The sequence below is a fragment of the Aquarana catesbeiana genome, linkage group LG10 (assembly GCF_042186555.1).
Source record: "Aquarana catesbeiana isolate 2022-GZ linkage group LG10, ASM4218655v1, whole genome shotgun sequence".
NCBI classification, from domain to species: Eukaryota; Metazoa; Chordata; class Amphibia; order Anura; family Ranidae; genus Aquarana; species Aquarana catesbeiana.
This window is the reverse complement of record NC_133333.1, coordinates 212,652,424-212,670,084: the sequence shown is the minus strand read 5'-3', so window position 1 is coordinate 212,670,084 and position 17,661 is coordinate 212,652,424. Positions and strand designations below refer to the sequence as shown.

Here is a 17,661-nt window from a genome sequence, read left to right as displayed (position 1 = left end):
CCGCTGCTATGGAAACCTGACCTGAAACCTATTACACGGCTTGTGCTGCACTGAGCATGTGCGAGATCTGCAAGGATGAGATCCAGGAAGAAATACAGTCTGGCTTCAGATGCCCAGACTTAAGATGGCCACGGCCTACTGTAAGTTTATAAAATAACAAACTACTGCTATAAACTAACAAAACAGACCTTAGTTTAAAGACTAACTTTACTAGAATACATTAAGCTTGTGTATTATAGGGGTATTTTTATTTAAAAAGTATAATTTCAGCCGGAACACCACTTTAAATCTGAGCCGAACTAGATGGATATCAGTTTTTTTACATCTGTGCCTGTACAGTTTGTGTCCAGCAGACACAAGTGGCCAGATGTAAAAGCAGTCCTTTCCCATTTTTTTTTTTGTCTGGACCTGGACAGACTCGGAGGTAGGCAGGTGTAAATGGACACGAGTTAATTTACATACGCCTGCCATAGAGCTGCATGGAGCTTCTGATCAGGTCTACCTGAAAAACTGACAGGTGGACCTGATTGGAAAACCCTTATGAAAGTGCCTGTTTTGAGCCTTTTTTTAGTTTTTGCTGTAAAATAATTTTTTCAGGTGTTTTTCCTTTCTTGCTATTACTATTTGCACAATTGTATTTTATGTCTGTATATCAGACAATATGATAATACTTCTGTTGTGCAGTTGGTGTACTTATGCTTTTGCCATTAGTGGAGTTCAGCATTTATTGAAACTGATGGGTCCCTTTAAACTATGTAAACTTAAAGAGGAAGTAAACCCTGGTGGGTTTTACTTTCTCTTTATTTCCCTGCAAAGGTAAAGCATAATGGGCTACTATGCATCGCATAGTAGCCCATTATGTGTCACTTACCTGAAACCGAAGCCCGCGATGTCTTCGTTGTCCCCATTAGCAGGGAGCATCCATCTTTGCCCCTCTTCCTTCCGGGTTTGTGACTGGCCGGAGTCACGTGACATCACTCCCGTGCATGCGCGCGGGAGCCGCCAGTCACGGCATGACCCCTGTTAGAAACTGCACGATGTGCCCTTTCTAAAGGGTGCATGCGCCATAGTCTTCGGCGCTCGGCTTTTTAGTAAATATCTCCTTAACCTGTGGAGGTTTAGGAGATATTTCCAGCATCCACAGGTAAGCCTTAATATAGGCTTACCTGTAGGTAAAAGTAGTTGTACAGGGTGTGCAACCACTTTAAGAACAAAAATGTAATTCTGTTGCAGCATATCAGAACATAGATGTGGTGTCTGCATTGGAATTCTTTTTTCAGGGCCTGTATTAAAAAAAACTTTTATCCTGTTAAAGTACCAGTGTGGTTTCCTGTGCACTGAACTAAAATCTCAAACAATGTTCTCAGTTCTTCCAGTACTACTAAACACCCACCCTCTATGTAATGAAGATGAGAGGGGAAGGTGTTTCTTGTCCTGTCCTAGATTGACAACATTGCTCCTTCATAGATGCAGTCATAGGTGTGCGCAGCCTAATGCATTAGGGTGTGCACCCTTAAGCTCAAACATACATGCATGTGCATGTATCTACATATATATGACTCTGACACATTGATCTCCCATTTTTTGGGCAGATTTGATCATCCACTTTGATAAAAATTATTTAGCTGATAGCCGATTGTATCCCAGATTAGAGCTTCCCCTGGAACGCTGCAGTTCCCATTCCCAGAAATGGGCAGCTATGTCCCTGAGAATGACAAACTTATCTAATGTCTGATACCAGACTGTGCCCTACTTTACAGTAAATGCGCTTTCCCATGGAAGAGAGGATTGTGCCCACTTGCAGGGACAATTTCAGAAACCGGCAGGAATAGTTACCGTATCCCCGCTCTGGCAGGCTTTGAAGCTGGCCTCTTCTCCCTGAAACTTCATTCTGTGAGCAGTATCTCAGTGTTGTCATGTATAATGCCTGGATATTATACATAGTACTTGGTGGTGGAGAGAGTGCCACCACAGCTAAGGGCACTTTAGAGAGGGGAGGCTACAGGGATCCGGCTTCAATGCTGGAGGGACTCTGCTGGAGAGTAAGGATGAGCCGAACACCCCACGGTTCGGTTCACACAGAACATGTGAACAGGCAAAAAATTTGGATAAACACGTGAACACCATTAAAGTCTATGGGACAAGAACATGAAAAATCAAAAGTGCTAATTTTAAAGGCTTATATGCAAGTTATTGTCATAAAAAGTGTTTGGGGATCTGGGTCCTGCCCCAGGAGACATGCATCAATGCAAAAAAAAGTTTTAAAAATGGCTGTTTTTTCAGGAGCAGTTATTTTAATAATGCTTAAAGTGAAACAATAAAAATGAAATATTCCTTTAAATATCATGCCTGGGGGGTGTCTATAGTATGCCTGTAAAGTTGCGCAGTTTTCCCGTGTTTATAGCAGTACCACAGCAAAATTACATTTCTAAAGGAAAAAGGTAATTTAAAACTGCTTGCGGTTGTAATGTATTGTCGGGTCTCTGCAATATAGATAAAACTCATTTTAAAAAAACGGCATGGATCCCCCCCCCCCCCCAAGTCCATTACCAGGCCCTTTGGGTCTGGTATGAATATTAAGGGGAACCCTGAACCAAACATTTTAATTGCATGGGGGTCCTTCCAAAATCCATACCAGGCCCTTCAAAAAAAAATTTGTTTTTTTATATATTTTTTGGGGATATTTATTATAGCAAAAAGTAAAATATATTGCTTTTTTTTTCAAACCGTGCAATTGTCAGCTAAAGCGACGCAGTACATAATCGCAAAAAATGCTCTGGTCAGGAAGGGGGTTAATCCTATGTAAAATTAATACACATGGGAAAAGCTTAATGGCTTAATATGTTTGAGGATGAACACCTAAAAGAGAAGGAGATTTCAATATAACAAACATACATACTCTCCTAGGTGGATGAGGTATTCGTCTGATGCTGCATCTGTCCCCTGTCACCTCAACACCAAGTGATCAAAGACCGTTTTCGGAGAGCCAGTGATAGTCAGTCATGGGCTTTCTGCTCTGCCCCTCCAGTGCTCACTGGAGCACCAGACAATGGAAGGCATGGGAGCGACAGGCTCAGGCTCTTAGAGGTGCACTGAGAGGCTATGCAAGCTGCCATTCAGGCATCTGGGAGGATCTCGACATTGAAGTTGGGATTCCTCCAGTGCCTGGACTGGCTCTATGGTATCAACTGACAGTGAACTGACCCAGTAGAGAAGTATCTAACAGTGTCTAACAGAGATTTGGCCATACTTCTCTTTTAATTCGACTTTAACCACTTGCTGCCCGCCATGTAGCAAAATGACGGCTGCAAAGTGGTTTCAATAACCTGACTGGGCATCATATGACATCGTCAGGATATTAAGCCGCTGCGCGCCTCCGGGGGCACGCATCGTGGCGATCGTTGTTGCGGTGTCTCAGTCTGAGACACCGCAACTCTAATCTAGGTAAAGAGTCTCTGACGGAGACGCTTTACCATGTGAGCAGCCGTGTTCAATCACGGCTGATCACAATGTAAATAGGAAGAGCCAGTGATCGGCTTTTCCTCACTCGCGTCTGGCAGACGCGAGTAGAGGAGAGCCGATCGGCTGCTCTCCTGACAGGGGGGGTCTGTGCTGATTATTTATCAGCACATCCCCCCTTCGGATCCCACCCAGGATCACCAGGGAAACCGCCCAGGACCACCAGGATGGCCATCCACACTGGACCACCAGGTATGCCCCCTAGACCCCCAGGGAAATACTAATCTGTGCCCAGGCAGCTGCCAATCAATGCCCAGGCAGCTGCCAATCAGTGCCCACTCACAATGCCTGCCAGTGCTACCAGGGATGCCTATCAGTGCCATGTATCAGTGCCCAGCAGTGCCGCCTATCAGTGCCACCCATAAGAACCCATCTTTGCAGCCTTTCAGTGCCCATCAGTGTCGCCTATCAGTGCCCCCCATGAGTGCCCATCAGTGCCGCCTATCAATGCCCATCAGTGCTGCATATAGGGTGCACTACTCATTCAGAAGTGAAAGGGAAAAGGAAAGGTTCAGGAACTTACAGAGGACATTACAAGGAGGCAGATAAACACAGTAAGAAACAACTAATATACATTGCTTGTTCCAAACAAACAAAAATGGGGGGGGGGGGGGGGGGTTTGGAGCTCATAGAGTACCTTATAAGGAGGCAGGTAAAACACAATAAGAAACCATGTCATGAAAATTAGGTTACAGGGCCATTAAATGGTGGATATGTATGGATAGCTTTTGGAGAATAAGGATGTTTAGTGTCACTTTAAGCAGCATAAAAAATATTTTTATAAAATCAAATACATTTTCTGGTTTCCTCACCTAATCACTATGTCATACTTATTAATAATTTCACCCAGAGAGCTGTTCTTCATGCGGTATCCACTCCCAACCACAATACAACGCTTACACTGCAACCTGCAGAGGAAATAAATGACATCACTGTACTGCCATAGAGACATGAGGCCTTCTTTATGGAATGTTTACAGATTGTCTACAGTCTCCAAATTAAACCTTTCCTTATCTCTTATTGGGCCCTGTTCACACCAGAGCGATTTTCAGCTTGAAGCTTGTAGCTCTAATAAATAAAATCCTATTCATTTCAATGGCCCTTGTTCACATCTGAATTTTGTCGCCTGTAGCAAAAAAATACATGAGCTTCTTCTAAGCAGATTGGAGGCAGATTGGCCCCATGGACTTCAATGGGAACCCCTGAAAAACGCTTAACGTGAGCGTTTTACAAGAGTTTTGCTAGCGTTTTGTTGCATGTTTTCTGGCAAAGCAGCTCTCCACCCCAATCTCCCCCCCGTGCATTATATTGGCTAAAATAAAAGCACCTGAAGCTTGAATACACATGTACAATGCTTGTGATACGCTTCTAAAACACTTGTATTACACTTGCAAAACTCTCAAATAAAAGCACCTTAAAATCGCTCTGCTAAGGTGTGAATGGGGTCTGTTTTCTGTTATCTTTTAAAATCAGGCTGGAGAGGCTCCAGTTCATCTGTTTACAAGTATTATTGTCTGCTAAACGGTAACTCCACTTTCATGCAAGGCATTCTCTGAATGGCATCCGTGCTGAGCAACCAAATTCCTGCGCTCACAATAAAGCAGGCCAGACATTCAGCATGGGACCCGTAAACAAGTGGTGGTCACTGGAGTAGTGGTGTCTACTTCAGCGTTTCCAGAAGTATCAGCCAGGTGGCAGCCAAGGACATCCTCAAACAACTATTTCTCCAGAGCAGAAACAGGCAGGAATTTGCCACATTTTAAAAAAATCTCTGCAATGTACATTGATCACCCAGAGAGGATTGCTTTTTTTTTTTCTCAACAAAAGTGGAGTTAGGCTACAGGTAAAATTAACCACATGAGCCATTTTATTATTATAAAGATACACTACCTTTCAATCTCTTGTGGAATGTGGAAATCATTTGCAACAGCCAGCACCTGCATTATTGTGTCCTCTGAAATGAATTAGTTAATTTAGTTATTGATCTGAATTTTCATCTTATTTTTGTGTACATTTATATAATTATGTTTAAGCCATGTATAAAGTGTACTGTATCTAAACCCGAAAAACAAAAATTTTATACACTGCAGTTTACCAGACCTTTATTAGGACTGCTTTAGTTTTCTTTTTTTCAGGCTTCTTTTCCTGCATCTTCACCTGGTGATCTCATGAATTACACACTTCCTATTTCTAGGTGGCTATGTTCACTCCGCCACTGTATCTATGGAGGGTGCCATGGTTGCCACTTAGACTGGATTTCAAACAACCATCTATACCTTTGTTCATCTCCATTACATGGGGAAAGATGGGATCAGTAGTTTACATGAACAAAACAATACTTGGTTTATGCTTTTAGGTCCGCTTTAAGGAAGTGACAAGGATGCTGCATTTCTGGCAAGGTCAATGGGTATTTTATGCATTTGCTGAAAATGTTTTTAGGCTGAAAAAATAAAACAGGGGGCAGCCACCATATCTAAAGACTGGTAAATACAGTACAATACAATTACATTTTATAAGTTCTGCTTTAAAGCCCAATTCCAGTTTTTTTACCACCACCCTCAGTTTTCCCTCTAACTCCTAACCTCACATTATTTTTTATACACTTACCTTTTATCCAGCAGTCTTCTGCTTGTTCAAATGATGTTCCAGGGTCCTCTTCCTCCTGTTTTAAGTGTGGGTTGTATTGAATACTACAAAGAATGACACACTGTAGTGACATCAGCACCATTCTTTCTTTGCAGTATTCCACTGGAAGTTTAGCGTAGCACTCCAGTGGAGTCAAATACTAGTCAAAACTTCTTTTTTTCTTCTTGTCATAGGGAAGGGTTAGAAACTCTGTCAGGTTTTTATGCTCTCTGTATCCCAATTTGGGAGACCAGCCTTCACTTCCTTTTTGACACAACAGGAGAGAAGAGGGAAAATCCTAACCTAAACAACTGTCACTGGAACTAGTATCTCCACCGAGGAGAACTTCTCTTTTGTTTTGGTGACAGGTGTCATATTTTTTGATATTCCCCTCTACCTTTCTCCCAGTGATAAGTGTCCCCTGGACAGAAAGCTAGAGTAAATCTCCCCCATGGAGATGGAGATACAGACATAAAAACCCCATTCAGAGTTATAACCCTTCTGCACTCCCAATCCACATTGACTATTTATATAATACTTATGCTTCTAGCATTAGTAAATAGATAGGACAGTATATCGTATTAACTTGTTTAAGGCTGGGTTCACATTATTGCAAATTGGATGCGGGTTTCCCCGCATCCAACTTCCATGTCAGGAGATTGTAATCGGCTCTCTATTGAGCAGGTTCACACATCTCCGAAGCCGGTTCACACTAAAATCTAGAAACACCCCCCTAAACATCTTGGGGTAAATGCACTTACATGTAACCTCTAACACGCGGGAGGAACTGATATTGCACAGATATACCTGACCTGGCATAGGCACTGAGGTATTTAGGATGGTCACCAAGACCTGAAGATACAGTAACCATTACAAATAATATAAATGACCATAAAACAGTATAATATGGGGTCAGCGACCATAATGATAAAACTCTGGGGCTCACCTCGAGTTGGTACGGCTCAGTGTAACTAGTACATGTAGCTAACGGAGTTCCATGTGTTGGCTGGAACCCCACCGCCTTTAACTGCTCATTATGGTGAGCCCTAGCGTTTTATCATTATGGTAACTGACCCCATATTATACCTTTTTATGGTCATTTATATTATTGGTATTATACAATCATGGTAGCGACGTAATGATTACTGTATTTTTAGGTCAAATATGTCAATGCCGGGTCTGGTATTTCTGTGCAATATCTGTTTCTCCCGCATGTTGGTGGTTACATGTAAGTGTGTTTTCCCCAGGATGTTTAGGGTGGTGTTTCTAGACTTTAGTGTGATTTTTTTTTTAATCGTTTGAGTGTGTTAATTAACTAACCCCTTGTGTTACTGTCAGCAGCCTACTGTTGTGCCCCCGCACTCACCTTGGGACTTGATGCCTTAATCGATCCCTGTGCTTCTACTCCATTCTGTATACATATATTTTTGTACCCTTGTAAATATATATTTGATCAATATTGTGTTTGAGGATTATATTGTTTGTAATTGACCACTTTATGTATTAAGTAGTTATACTTGCTGATCTGGCCAATGACAGCTACAGCGTTGGCTAGTTCTGGGAGGGGACATCCTCCCGAACACACGCTTCCCGCATGCACCCTGGGGTGTGCACCCGGAAGTTTCCGTAATTGCTGGGTTCTCTGGACCCTGCGCATCACGGATCAGGGTAAAGGGCCGATCTGTGCCCATTCATGCCTCATCTGTGCCTCATACATGCCCATCTGTGCCTCATACTTGCCCATCTGTGCCTCATACATGCCCATCTGTGCTGCATACATGCCCATCTGTGCCGAACACATGCCCATCTGTGCCTCATACATGCCCATCTGTGCCTCATACATGCCCATCTGTGCCTCATACAGTAGGGAGAACAAGTATTTGATACACTGCTGATTTAGCAGGTTTTCCTACTTACAAAGCATGTAGAGGTCTGTAATTTTTATCAGTATTCTTCAACTGTGAGAGACTGAATCTAAAAATCCAGAAAATCACATTGTATGATTTTTAAAAAAATTAATTTGCATTTTATTGCATGACATAAGTATTTGATCACCTACCAACCAGTATGAATTCCGGCCCTCACAGACCTGTTATTTTTTCTTTAAGAAGCCCTCCTGTTCTCCACTCATTACCTGTATTAACTGCACCTGTTTGAACTTGTTACCTGTATAAAAGACACCTGTCCACACACTCAATCAAACAGACTCCAACCTCTCCATAATGGCCAAGCTGTGTAAGGACATCAGGGATAAAATTGTAGACCTGCACAAGCTTGGTGAGAAGGCAACAACTGTTTGCACAATTATTAGAAAATGGAAGAAATTCAAGATGACCGCCAATCTCCCTCGGTCTGGGGCTCCATGCTCCAAGATCTCACCTCGTGGGGCATCAATGATCATGAGGAAGGTGAGGAATCAGCCTAGAACTACACAGCAGGACCTGGTCAATGACCTGAAGAGAGCTGGGACCACAGTCTCAAAGAAAACCACTAGTAACACACTACGATGTCATGGATTAAAATCTTGCAGCGCATGCAAGGTCCGCCTGCTTGAACCGGCGCATGTCCAGACCCGTCTGAAGTTTGCCAATGACCATCTGGATGATCCAGAGCAGGAATGGGAGAAGGTCATGTGGTCTGATGAGACAAAAATAGAGCTTTTTGGTCTAAACTCCACTCGCCGTGTATGGAGGAAGAAGGATGAGTACAAGAACACCATCCCAACTGTGAAGCATGGAGGTGTAAACATCATTCTTTGGGGCTGCTTTTCTGCAAAGGGGACAGGATGACTGCACCATATTGAGGGGGGGGTGGATGGGTCCATGTATCATGAGATCTTGGCCAACAACCTCCTTCCCTCAGTAAGAGCATTGAAGATGGGCCATGGCTGTGTCTTCCAGCATGACAACGATCCAAAACACACAGCCAGGGCAACTAAGGAGTAGCTCCGTAAGAAGCATCTCAAGGTCCTGGAGTGGCCTAGCCAGTCTCCAGACCTGAACCCAATAGAAGATCTTAGGAGGGAGCTGAAAGTTTGTATTGCCCAGTGATAGCCCCGAAACCTGAAGGTCTGTATGGAGGAGTGGGCCAAACTCCCTGCTGCAGTGTGTGTAAACCTGGTCAAGAACTACAGGATACGTATGATCTCTGTAATTGCAAACAAAGGTTTCTGTACCAAATATTAAGTTCTGCTTTTCTGATGTATCAAATACTTATGTCATGCAGTAAAATGCAAATTAATTACTTAAAAATCATACAATGTGATTTTCTGGATTTTTGAAAATTACAGACCTCTACATGCTTTGTAAGTAGGAAAACCTGCAAAATCGGCAGTGTATCAAATACTTGTTCTCCCCACTGTACATGCCCATCTGTGCCTCACACATGCCCTACCATGCCTCATACATGCCCATCTGTGCCTCATACATGCCTCTCTGTGCTGCATACGTGCCCATCCATGCCTCACACATGTCCATCCGTGGCTCATACATGCCCATCCGTGGCTCATACATGCCCATCCAAGCCTCATACATGCCCTTCTGTGCCTCATACATGCCCATCTGTGCCTCATACGTGCTCATCTGTGCCTCATCCATGCCACATCAGTGCTCATCCTGATGGTTCTCCCAGTATTTTGGGCCTCTATATGTGGCCAGGCTGTGTAAAAGTCTGACACATGTAATATCGCCATACTCAGGAGGAGTAGCAGAATGTATTTTGGGGTGTAATTTTAGCTATGTACATGATATGTATTAGAAATATCTAATAAACTAACCACATTTTTCAAAAACTTGTGGAAAAAATGACATGTTCAGAAGACTCATTATGCCTCCTAGATTATGTGTTGGGGTGTTTGCTTTCAGAAATGGGGTCATTTTGTGGGTGTTTTCATTGTCCTGGTGCTCCAGGGCCTTTTAAAGTGTAATAGGTAATCAAAGAAATTAAATGTGTAATTTATGCTCCTAGAATGCCTGACAATGCTCCCTGCATGTTGGGCCTCTGTATGTGGCCTGGCTGTGAAAAAGTCTCACACATATGGTATCGCCATACTCAGCAGTAGCAGCAGAATGTGTTTTGGGGTGTAGTTGCAAGAATGCATATGCCATGTGAGAGAAATAACCTGTTAATATGACGATTTTGTGAAAAAAAAAAAGAAAAGAAAAATCTTAATTTTGCAAAGAATTGTGGGAACAACATTACAACTTCAGAAAACTCACCATGCCTCTTACTAAATACCTTGGAATGTCTAGTTTCCCAAAAGGGATCATTTGGGGGTATTTGTACTTTCCTGGCTTGTTAGTGTCTCAAGAAATGAAATAGGCCGTTAGTACAACAGGTAGAGGTGTTGAATATAATCGCAGCATTGGTGTATCGCGATTCAGACGTTCACGATGCTGCACCAGGGCCGGTCCTAGACGGGGTGCACGGGGTGCAGTGCACCCAGGCGCCAGAGAGGTGGGGGCGCTGAAGTGCCAGAGTGCTCCCTTCCCTCCTCCTCCTCTTGATTGTGTCCGGCGGCGGCTCTCCGCCGGTGTTCCAAGAAGAAAGGCGCCGCTGTTTGCCGCTCAAGCCCCTCCTCAGAGAAAGAGAGCAGCTGCCAGTCGGAGATGACATCGGAGGCAGAGCGGCTGGTCTCTGTGTGGAGAGAGACCAGCCGCACAGTGATGTCGCAGGGGGGAGCGGAGGAGCGGTCCGTGCCTGACACATTCTCCTCTCTGTGTCTCCCACTCCTGCCTGCTTTGATCTGCTCTGCTCTCCACCCGGGCGGCGCGGCTGGCTGCACACTGTCCTCTCCTCTCCAGCTGCCGCCCGGGTGTATTTATGTACCCTAATGGAGGGGGGGTCTGTACTGTACTAATGGAGGGGGGGCTGTACTAATGGAGGGGGGGCTGTACTAATGGAGGGGGGCTGTACTAATGGAGTGGGGGCTGTACTAATGGGGGGTCTGTACTAATGGAGGGGGGCTGTACTAATAATGGGGGGGCTGTACTAATGGGGGGGTCTGTACTAATGGAGAGGGGGTCTGTACTAATGGAGAGGGGGTCTGTACTAATGGAGGGGGGTCTGTACTAATGGGGGGGTCTGTACTAATGGGGGGGTCTGTACTAATGGGGGGGTTCTGTACTAATGGAGGGGGGTCTGTCCTGGGGGTCTGTACTAATGGAGGGGGGGTCTGTACTAATGGAGAGGGGGTCTGTACTAATGGGGTCTGTACTAATGGGGGGGTCTGTACTAATGGAGGGGGTCTGTCCTGGGGGGTCTGTACTAATGGAGAGGGGATCTGTACTAATGGGGTCTGTACTAATGGAGGGGGGTCTGTACTAATGGGGGGGTCTGTACTGGGGGGTCTGTACTAATGGAGAGGGGGTCTGTCCTGGGGGGTCTGTACTAATGGAGAGGGGTCTGTACTAATGGGGACTGTACTAATGGAGGGGGGGTCTGTACTAATGGGAGGGTCTGTACTAATGGAGGGGGGTCTGTCCTGGGGGGTCTGTACTAATGGAGAGGGGGTCTGTACTAATGGGGTCTGTACTAATGGAGGGGGGGTCTGTACTAATGGGGGGGTCTGTGCTGGGGGGGTCTGTACTAATGGAGAGAGGGGTCTGTACTAATGGAGAGGGGATCTGTACTAATGGAGGGGGGTCTGTACTAATGGAGAGGGGATCTGTACTAATGGGGTCTGTACTAATGGAGGGGGGTCTGTACTAATGGAGAGGGGATCTGTACTAATGGGGTCTGTACTAATGGAGGGGGGTCTGTACTAATGGGGGGGTCTGTACTAATGGAGAGGGGGTCTGTACTAATGGAGAGCTGTACACGGTGCCTGCGTACTACATTCTACCCTATGTCCACGTTAAAGCCCCACCATCCAAGTGGACATAGAGTTAGAATAATAATATGCCGAGCGCAGCGAGGCCGTGCCCGAAGCGTGGCGAGTGTAGCGAGCCCGCAAAGGGGCCTGTTACAAACTCTTTTTTATTAAAATAGTGTTGCACGCAGGTGCCGTGTACAGCTGACTCGGGTCTTCAGCTTCGGCTCTTTTCGGCGTCTCCCTTTTTGTTCCTACTGCGCAAGCGCTGCGCCTGCGCAGTAGAGGGGGGTCCTTATCTGCCGAGGGGAACTTTCTCGGTAGAACACCGGCTGCAGACCTCTAGCGGCAGCAGGGAAAAATTGTGAAAATCCGGATTTCTCTGGACATTTCCCGGGAAACAATAAAATCGGGAAAAGAGTCCAAATCCTGGGAATGTCCCGGGAAATCTGGGACAGTTGGTAAGTATGCCATACCTAGGAGCAATATGATTTTTAATATTCATTTAAGTGTAGCCTTTGATGGAATAATCAAGGCAATTGGGGGGTTACTCCTATTCCAATGTAGCACCCTCTAGGTAGGTAGGTGCTAGAGGTAGGATTTTTGTGGACAGGTAAATTTAGGCAGGCCTGGCTGGAAGTCAAGCCTATTTGTTTTGTTTCATTCTGGGCTGGGAGTGGCTCATGGTAGGAGCTGGTGACTCACAGGCAGCATCACCAAGACCTCCCTCTTTCCAGAAGATTCTGGAAAGAGAGGAGGAGAGGAGAGGTGGAGCTGTCTGGGGTATTCTAAGGAGCCTTGACCAATCCCCAACTTGGATTGGCAGGGGGCAGGCCTCCTTAAATACCCAGGGTCAGCCCAGCTGGGGAGGAGTTGTCAGGTGGAAGAGCTGGAGTGAGAGAGTGTGGAGGTTATTGGGGCCTTTAAGGGAGCTCCCCAGTCTGGGGGGTGACCTTGGGCCTGAACTCGGGTGCAGTTGGGACCACCTTTAAGAACACACGAAGAGGTCCTGGACCGGAGGCACAAGAGAGAGCAAGGAGAGGACAGCGGGAGAGAGCACTACTAAGAGACTCTAGGGAGGACAATTGGTCTCAGCCAGAAGGGCTGGTGAGTGAGGCACAGTCGGGAAGACTGGAGAAGCACACCTGAGAGGACTGGGAGCTTGCAGTCTGAAATGAGTGCAGAACCAGAAGTGTGGACTGGTGAAAGGGGCAGTGGAGAGAGACAGCTGCAGCCAGGTGGGCTGGCAGGGCCTGAAGATGGCTTACTGGGTTCAGTAGCCGCGTGTAGGACAGCTAGTGCCAGAGATTTTCTATTTTGCTACACTATAGGGGCCCGCAGTCCTTGCCTGCAAAGGATAATTACTAAAGGTCTGGCTGAGCCAATGTCCGGCCTAACCACTTGTGCTAGCTGTGCCTGAAGATTAGAGAGAAAGTGATATGCTGGAGGAGAAATGGAGTATATATACTGGACTGTATATAGTTGTCCCAAGCAAGTGCTACCAATTCTACTGGGCATCCCATATTTCCCTTACCTTATCCAAATTCAATCCCCTCAATAAAACAAAACAACAAAGCATATGGACTGTTCTATGTCTCTGAGTGTCTGAGAGGTGAATGCCGGGCTGGGCAGGGTGACAGACAATCCAATATTTCAGCAGCCCCTACGGGGGTACCGCTACATCAATTTGGTAGGTGTATTAATTTTTTTGTTCTTTTTTATATTAGTCTGGATATGTTGGACATTTTTAGAATGTTGCAATAAACATGATATGATTTTAATTGTTGAAGTTGTATGTGTCTAAAAAGTCCAAAATACAATTTTTGTTATGCCAATTTGTTCTGATTTCTGGGATGTGGCACGTGATATACTTTTGGTGTACTCACAGTACCACCCTGTGGCTACAGCCCACCTTTTTTTTTCATGTCATTTCATTAACCACTTCCCTACCCGCATATTGTCATATGACGTCCGTAGATGGGATCTCCCATCCTGGATGGGCGACATATGACATCCTTGGCTATAGGGGGCGCGTCACAGAGGAGCCCATACGCGTGCCCGGCTGCTGCGATGTGCGATACAGAGTAGGATCGTGGATCTGTGTGTGTAAACAGATAGATCCACGTCCTGTCAGAGGAGAGGAGACAGATCGTGTGTTCATACTAATTATGAACCCCGATCGGTCTCCTCCCCTAGTCAGTCCCCTCCCCCTACAGTTAGCATCACTCCCTAGGTAACACATTTAACCCCTTGACCGCCCCCTAATGTTAACTCCTTCCCTGCCAGTGACATTTATACAGTAATCAGTGCATATTTATAGCACTGATCACTGTATAACTGTCAATGGTCCCAAAATAGTGTCAAAAGTGTCCGATATGTCCGCTGCAATGTCAGTCACGATAAAAATCACAGATCGCCGCCATTAGTAAATGCTAGTAACTAGTAAAAAAATTAAAATGTCATAAATCTATCCCCTATTTTGTAAGCGCTATAACTTTTGCGCAAACCAATCAATATACGCTTATTGTGATTTTTTTTTTTTTTTACTAAAAATATGTAGAAAATATGTAGAAGAATACATACCAGCCTAAGCTGAGGAAAACCTTTTTTTTTTTTTAAATGTGGGATATTTATTCTAGCAAAAAGTAAAAAATATTGTTATTTTTCAAACTTGTCGCTCTTCTTTTGTTTATAGCGCAAAAAAAAACGCAGAGGTGATCGAATAACACCAAAAGAAAGCTCTATTTGTGGGGGAAAAAATGATAAAAAATTCATGCATGACCGTGCAATTGTCATTCAAAATGTTACAGCGCAGAAAATTGGCCTGGGCAGGAAGGGGGTGAAAATGCCCTGTATTGAAGTGGTTAACTAACTAGAATTCCATTTATAGCTGGGTTCTGGAACAATCACATTATTTTGTTTTTGATCCTCAAGCACAGGTATGACCCTTAGCTCCTGTGACCTAGTTCTGTTGATTTGGAATCATGTATTTTGCATTACTTTTAGAAACCTCCTCCCAATGGAAACATTTGGTTATATCTTCAACATATGGAAATGTAGACTTTGCTAAAATTGTGCAGCACCTAAAGTTCATCACCAGCCCAAACCTTCTTTCTTTTTTTTTTTTTTTAGAATGGTGAAGGTTAGATCCTTCAGCAAGTTTTTATTCCTGTCTCCTAGGGAGTTTTTCATTCACTGCCTGTGTATCTAGCTGTAATATGGTGTTATGGGTGTAGGAAGTTAGAGGGAATCTCCCCAACACAGAAGGAAAACCCCTTAGCCACTCTATACAAAACTAATAGTAATATGAACATTCTAACATTAAGCCAGTTTTCTGACTTAGAGATGAGCCTTCACTGTGTGCAGTAATTAAAGTACTGGAAATTGTCTTGTCACATGTCACTACACAGTATTTTGCATTAGGAGGGACATGTCGAGCCTGCGCCAACTCCACCAGTCCAGCGCACCTCTTACCTTGCTCCCAGAAGCAGAATGTGGTCCAGCCATGCACCTAGCACGGACCTCATGCGTGCACTTATTAACTAATTTCCTGTACCATGTGACCAGGTCATAGATCTCTGTAATGCAGAGTTCAGATCCAGTTGCTATTGGATACCAACCACTAGGAAGGGAACCAGACAATGACCCCCTCCGTACTGGAGGATCTGTCACCTTACCAGGTACCAAGTCTAATGAGTAGTTGCTTGTAGCTTTACTTGGTTACCCATAGCAATTACACACTTCTTCTTGTCTTGCTGAGTTTAACCTTTTTGAAGCGGTGTTACTTCATACCCTGTTGTGTTTTTCTGACCCTAGTTCTTTAGATACGCCAGAACCAACATGCACCCCTTTGAATAACTTCTAACCAGGCTTAGAATCGGTTTGCCACCTCATCCCTTTAAACCCGAACACGTATTAACCACTTCCGCCCCAGAAGGATTTGTCCCCTTCCTAACCAGACCATTTTTTGCGATACGGCACTGCGTCGCTTTAACTGACAATTGTGCAGTCGAGCAAAGTTGTACCCAAACAAATTTTATGTCCTTTTTTTTCCCACAAATAGAGCTTTCTTTTGGTGGTATTTGATCACCTCTGCAATTTTTATTTTTTGCTCTATAAACAAAAAAAGAGTGACAATTTTGGAAAAAAAAGCAATATTTTTTACTTTTTGCTATAATAAATATCCCCCAAAAAATCTAAAAACAAATTTCTTCCTCAGTTTAGGCCGATATGTATTCTTCTACATATTTTTAGTAAAAAAAAAAAAAAACAATAAGCTTATATTGATTGGTTTGTGCAAAAGTTATAGCATCTACAAAATAGGGGATAGATTTATGGCATTTTTATCATTCATTTTTTTTTTACTAGTAATAGCGTCGATCTGAGATTTTTATTGGGACTGCAACATTGCGGCGGACAGATCGGACACTTTTGACACTTTTTTGGGACCATTGACTTTTATACAGCGATCAGAGCTAAAAATAGCCACTGATTACTGTATAAATGTCACTGACAGGGAAGGGGTTTACACTAGGGCGCGATCAAGGGGTAAATGTGTGTCCTAGGCACTGATTCTAATTACTGATTCTAATTGTGAGGGGGTGGGACTGCCTGAAGGAGGAGAGCAATCGCTGTTCATACTTAGTATAAACAACAGATGTGTCTCCTCACCCCTGACAGAACAGAGATCTGTCTGTTTACATTGACAGACTCATTAAGTCCCATGACCAATTTCTCTCTGCAAAATGTGCTTTTTAAAAAAAAAATGGGGATATTTAATACAGCAAAAAGTACAAAATATTGTGGGTTTTTTTTTTTCAAAATTGTCACTCTTTTTTTGTTTATAGCACAAAAAATTAAAACCGCAGAGATGATCAAATACCACCAAAAGAAAGCTCTATTTGTGGGAAAAAAAGGACGTCAATTTTGTTTGGGTACAGCGTCGCACAACCGCGCAATTGTCAGTTAAAGCAACGCAGCGCCGTATCACAAAAAATGGCCTGGTCATTAAGCAGCCAAATCTTCCGGTCTTTAAGTGGTTAAGTACCTGTAGAAGTAGTAAAAATAATTAACAAATTCCACATTGGGCATAAACCATTCATATCTCTTCCTGCCACCAAAGGATCCTAAAGTTTAATGTCTCACCACAGTCATACCACACATACACCCACATAAACCAGTGTTTATCAACCTTTTTACCATGGAGGAACCCTTGGCAAAAGGGAACCCCTACAAAAATATTTAAGATCTACAGCTCGCTGAACATTGGATCTGATCAGCGAACTGTAGAGATAACCACACTTATTGTAGAAATGGCTTTAAAAAATAAAATAGCAATTAGAACTCACCTGACACCAACGTTATAGTCTGAACAGGGCACAAGGAAATCAATTGTCAAATTTGCAAATATTTTCCATCAGTTTTTTTGCACATATGCTGTGATCAAGGCCTTACTGAACTTGAATAAAACTCCCAAATATTGTGATTCATAAATAGGACAGCAGACTATGGGAACAGTTGGGCCTTGTTCACAACATACATGCATAAGAATTGATGAAAGATGGTGCAGATTTGACCTGCATAGAATACTTTGGTCTTGTTCACATCATGTGCAGAGACATGCATTTTCCCAACTTAGGTCTCTGCAAGGACATAAATAAAATAACTGATTTCTATGTGCCCTGTTTACACCACAATGTTGGTATTTG

At 43.9% G+C, this 17,661-nt stretch overlaps 1 protein-coding gene across 1 annotated transcript in view; it reads right to left on the bottom strand.

Annotated features, from left to right (window-relative positions):
- The window catches only part of LOC141111197 (CMP-N-acetylneuraminate-beta-galactosamide-alpha-2,3-sialyltransferase 4-like), a 154,363-nt gene that overhangs the window by 80,771 nt on the left and 55,931 nt on the right, over nt 1-17,661 (bottom strand). Inside the window, exons 4-5 of the mRNA XM_073603281.1 lie at nt 5,410-5,473; nt 4,332-4,427 (exon numbers count right to left, since the gene is read on the bottom strand). Coding sequence (XP_073459382.1) covers nt 4,332-4,427; nt 5,410-5,473 — 160 coding nt within the window. The remainder of the gene's footprint in view (nt 1-4,331; nt 4,428-5,409; nt 5,474-17,661) is intronic.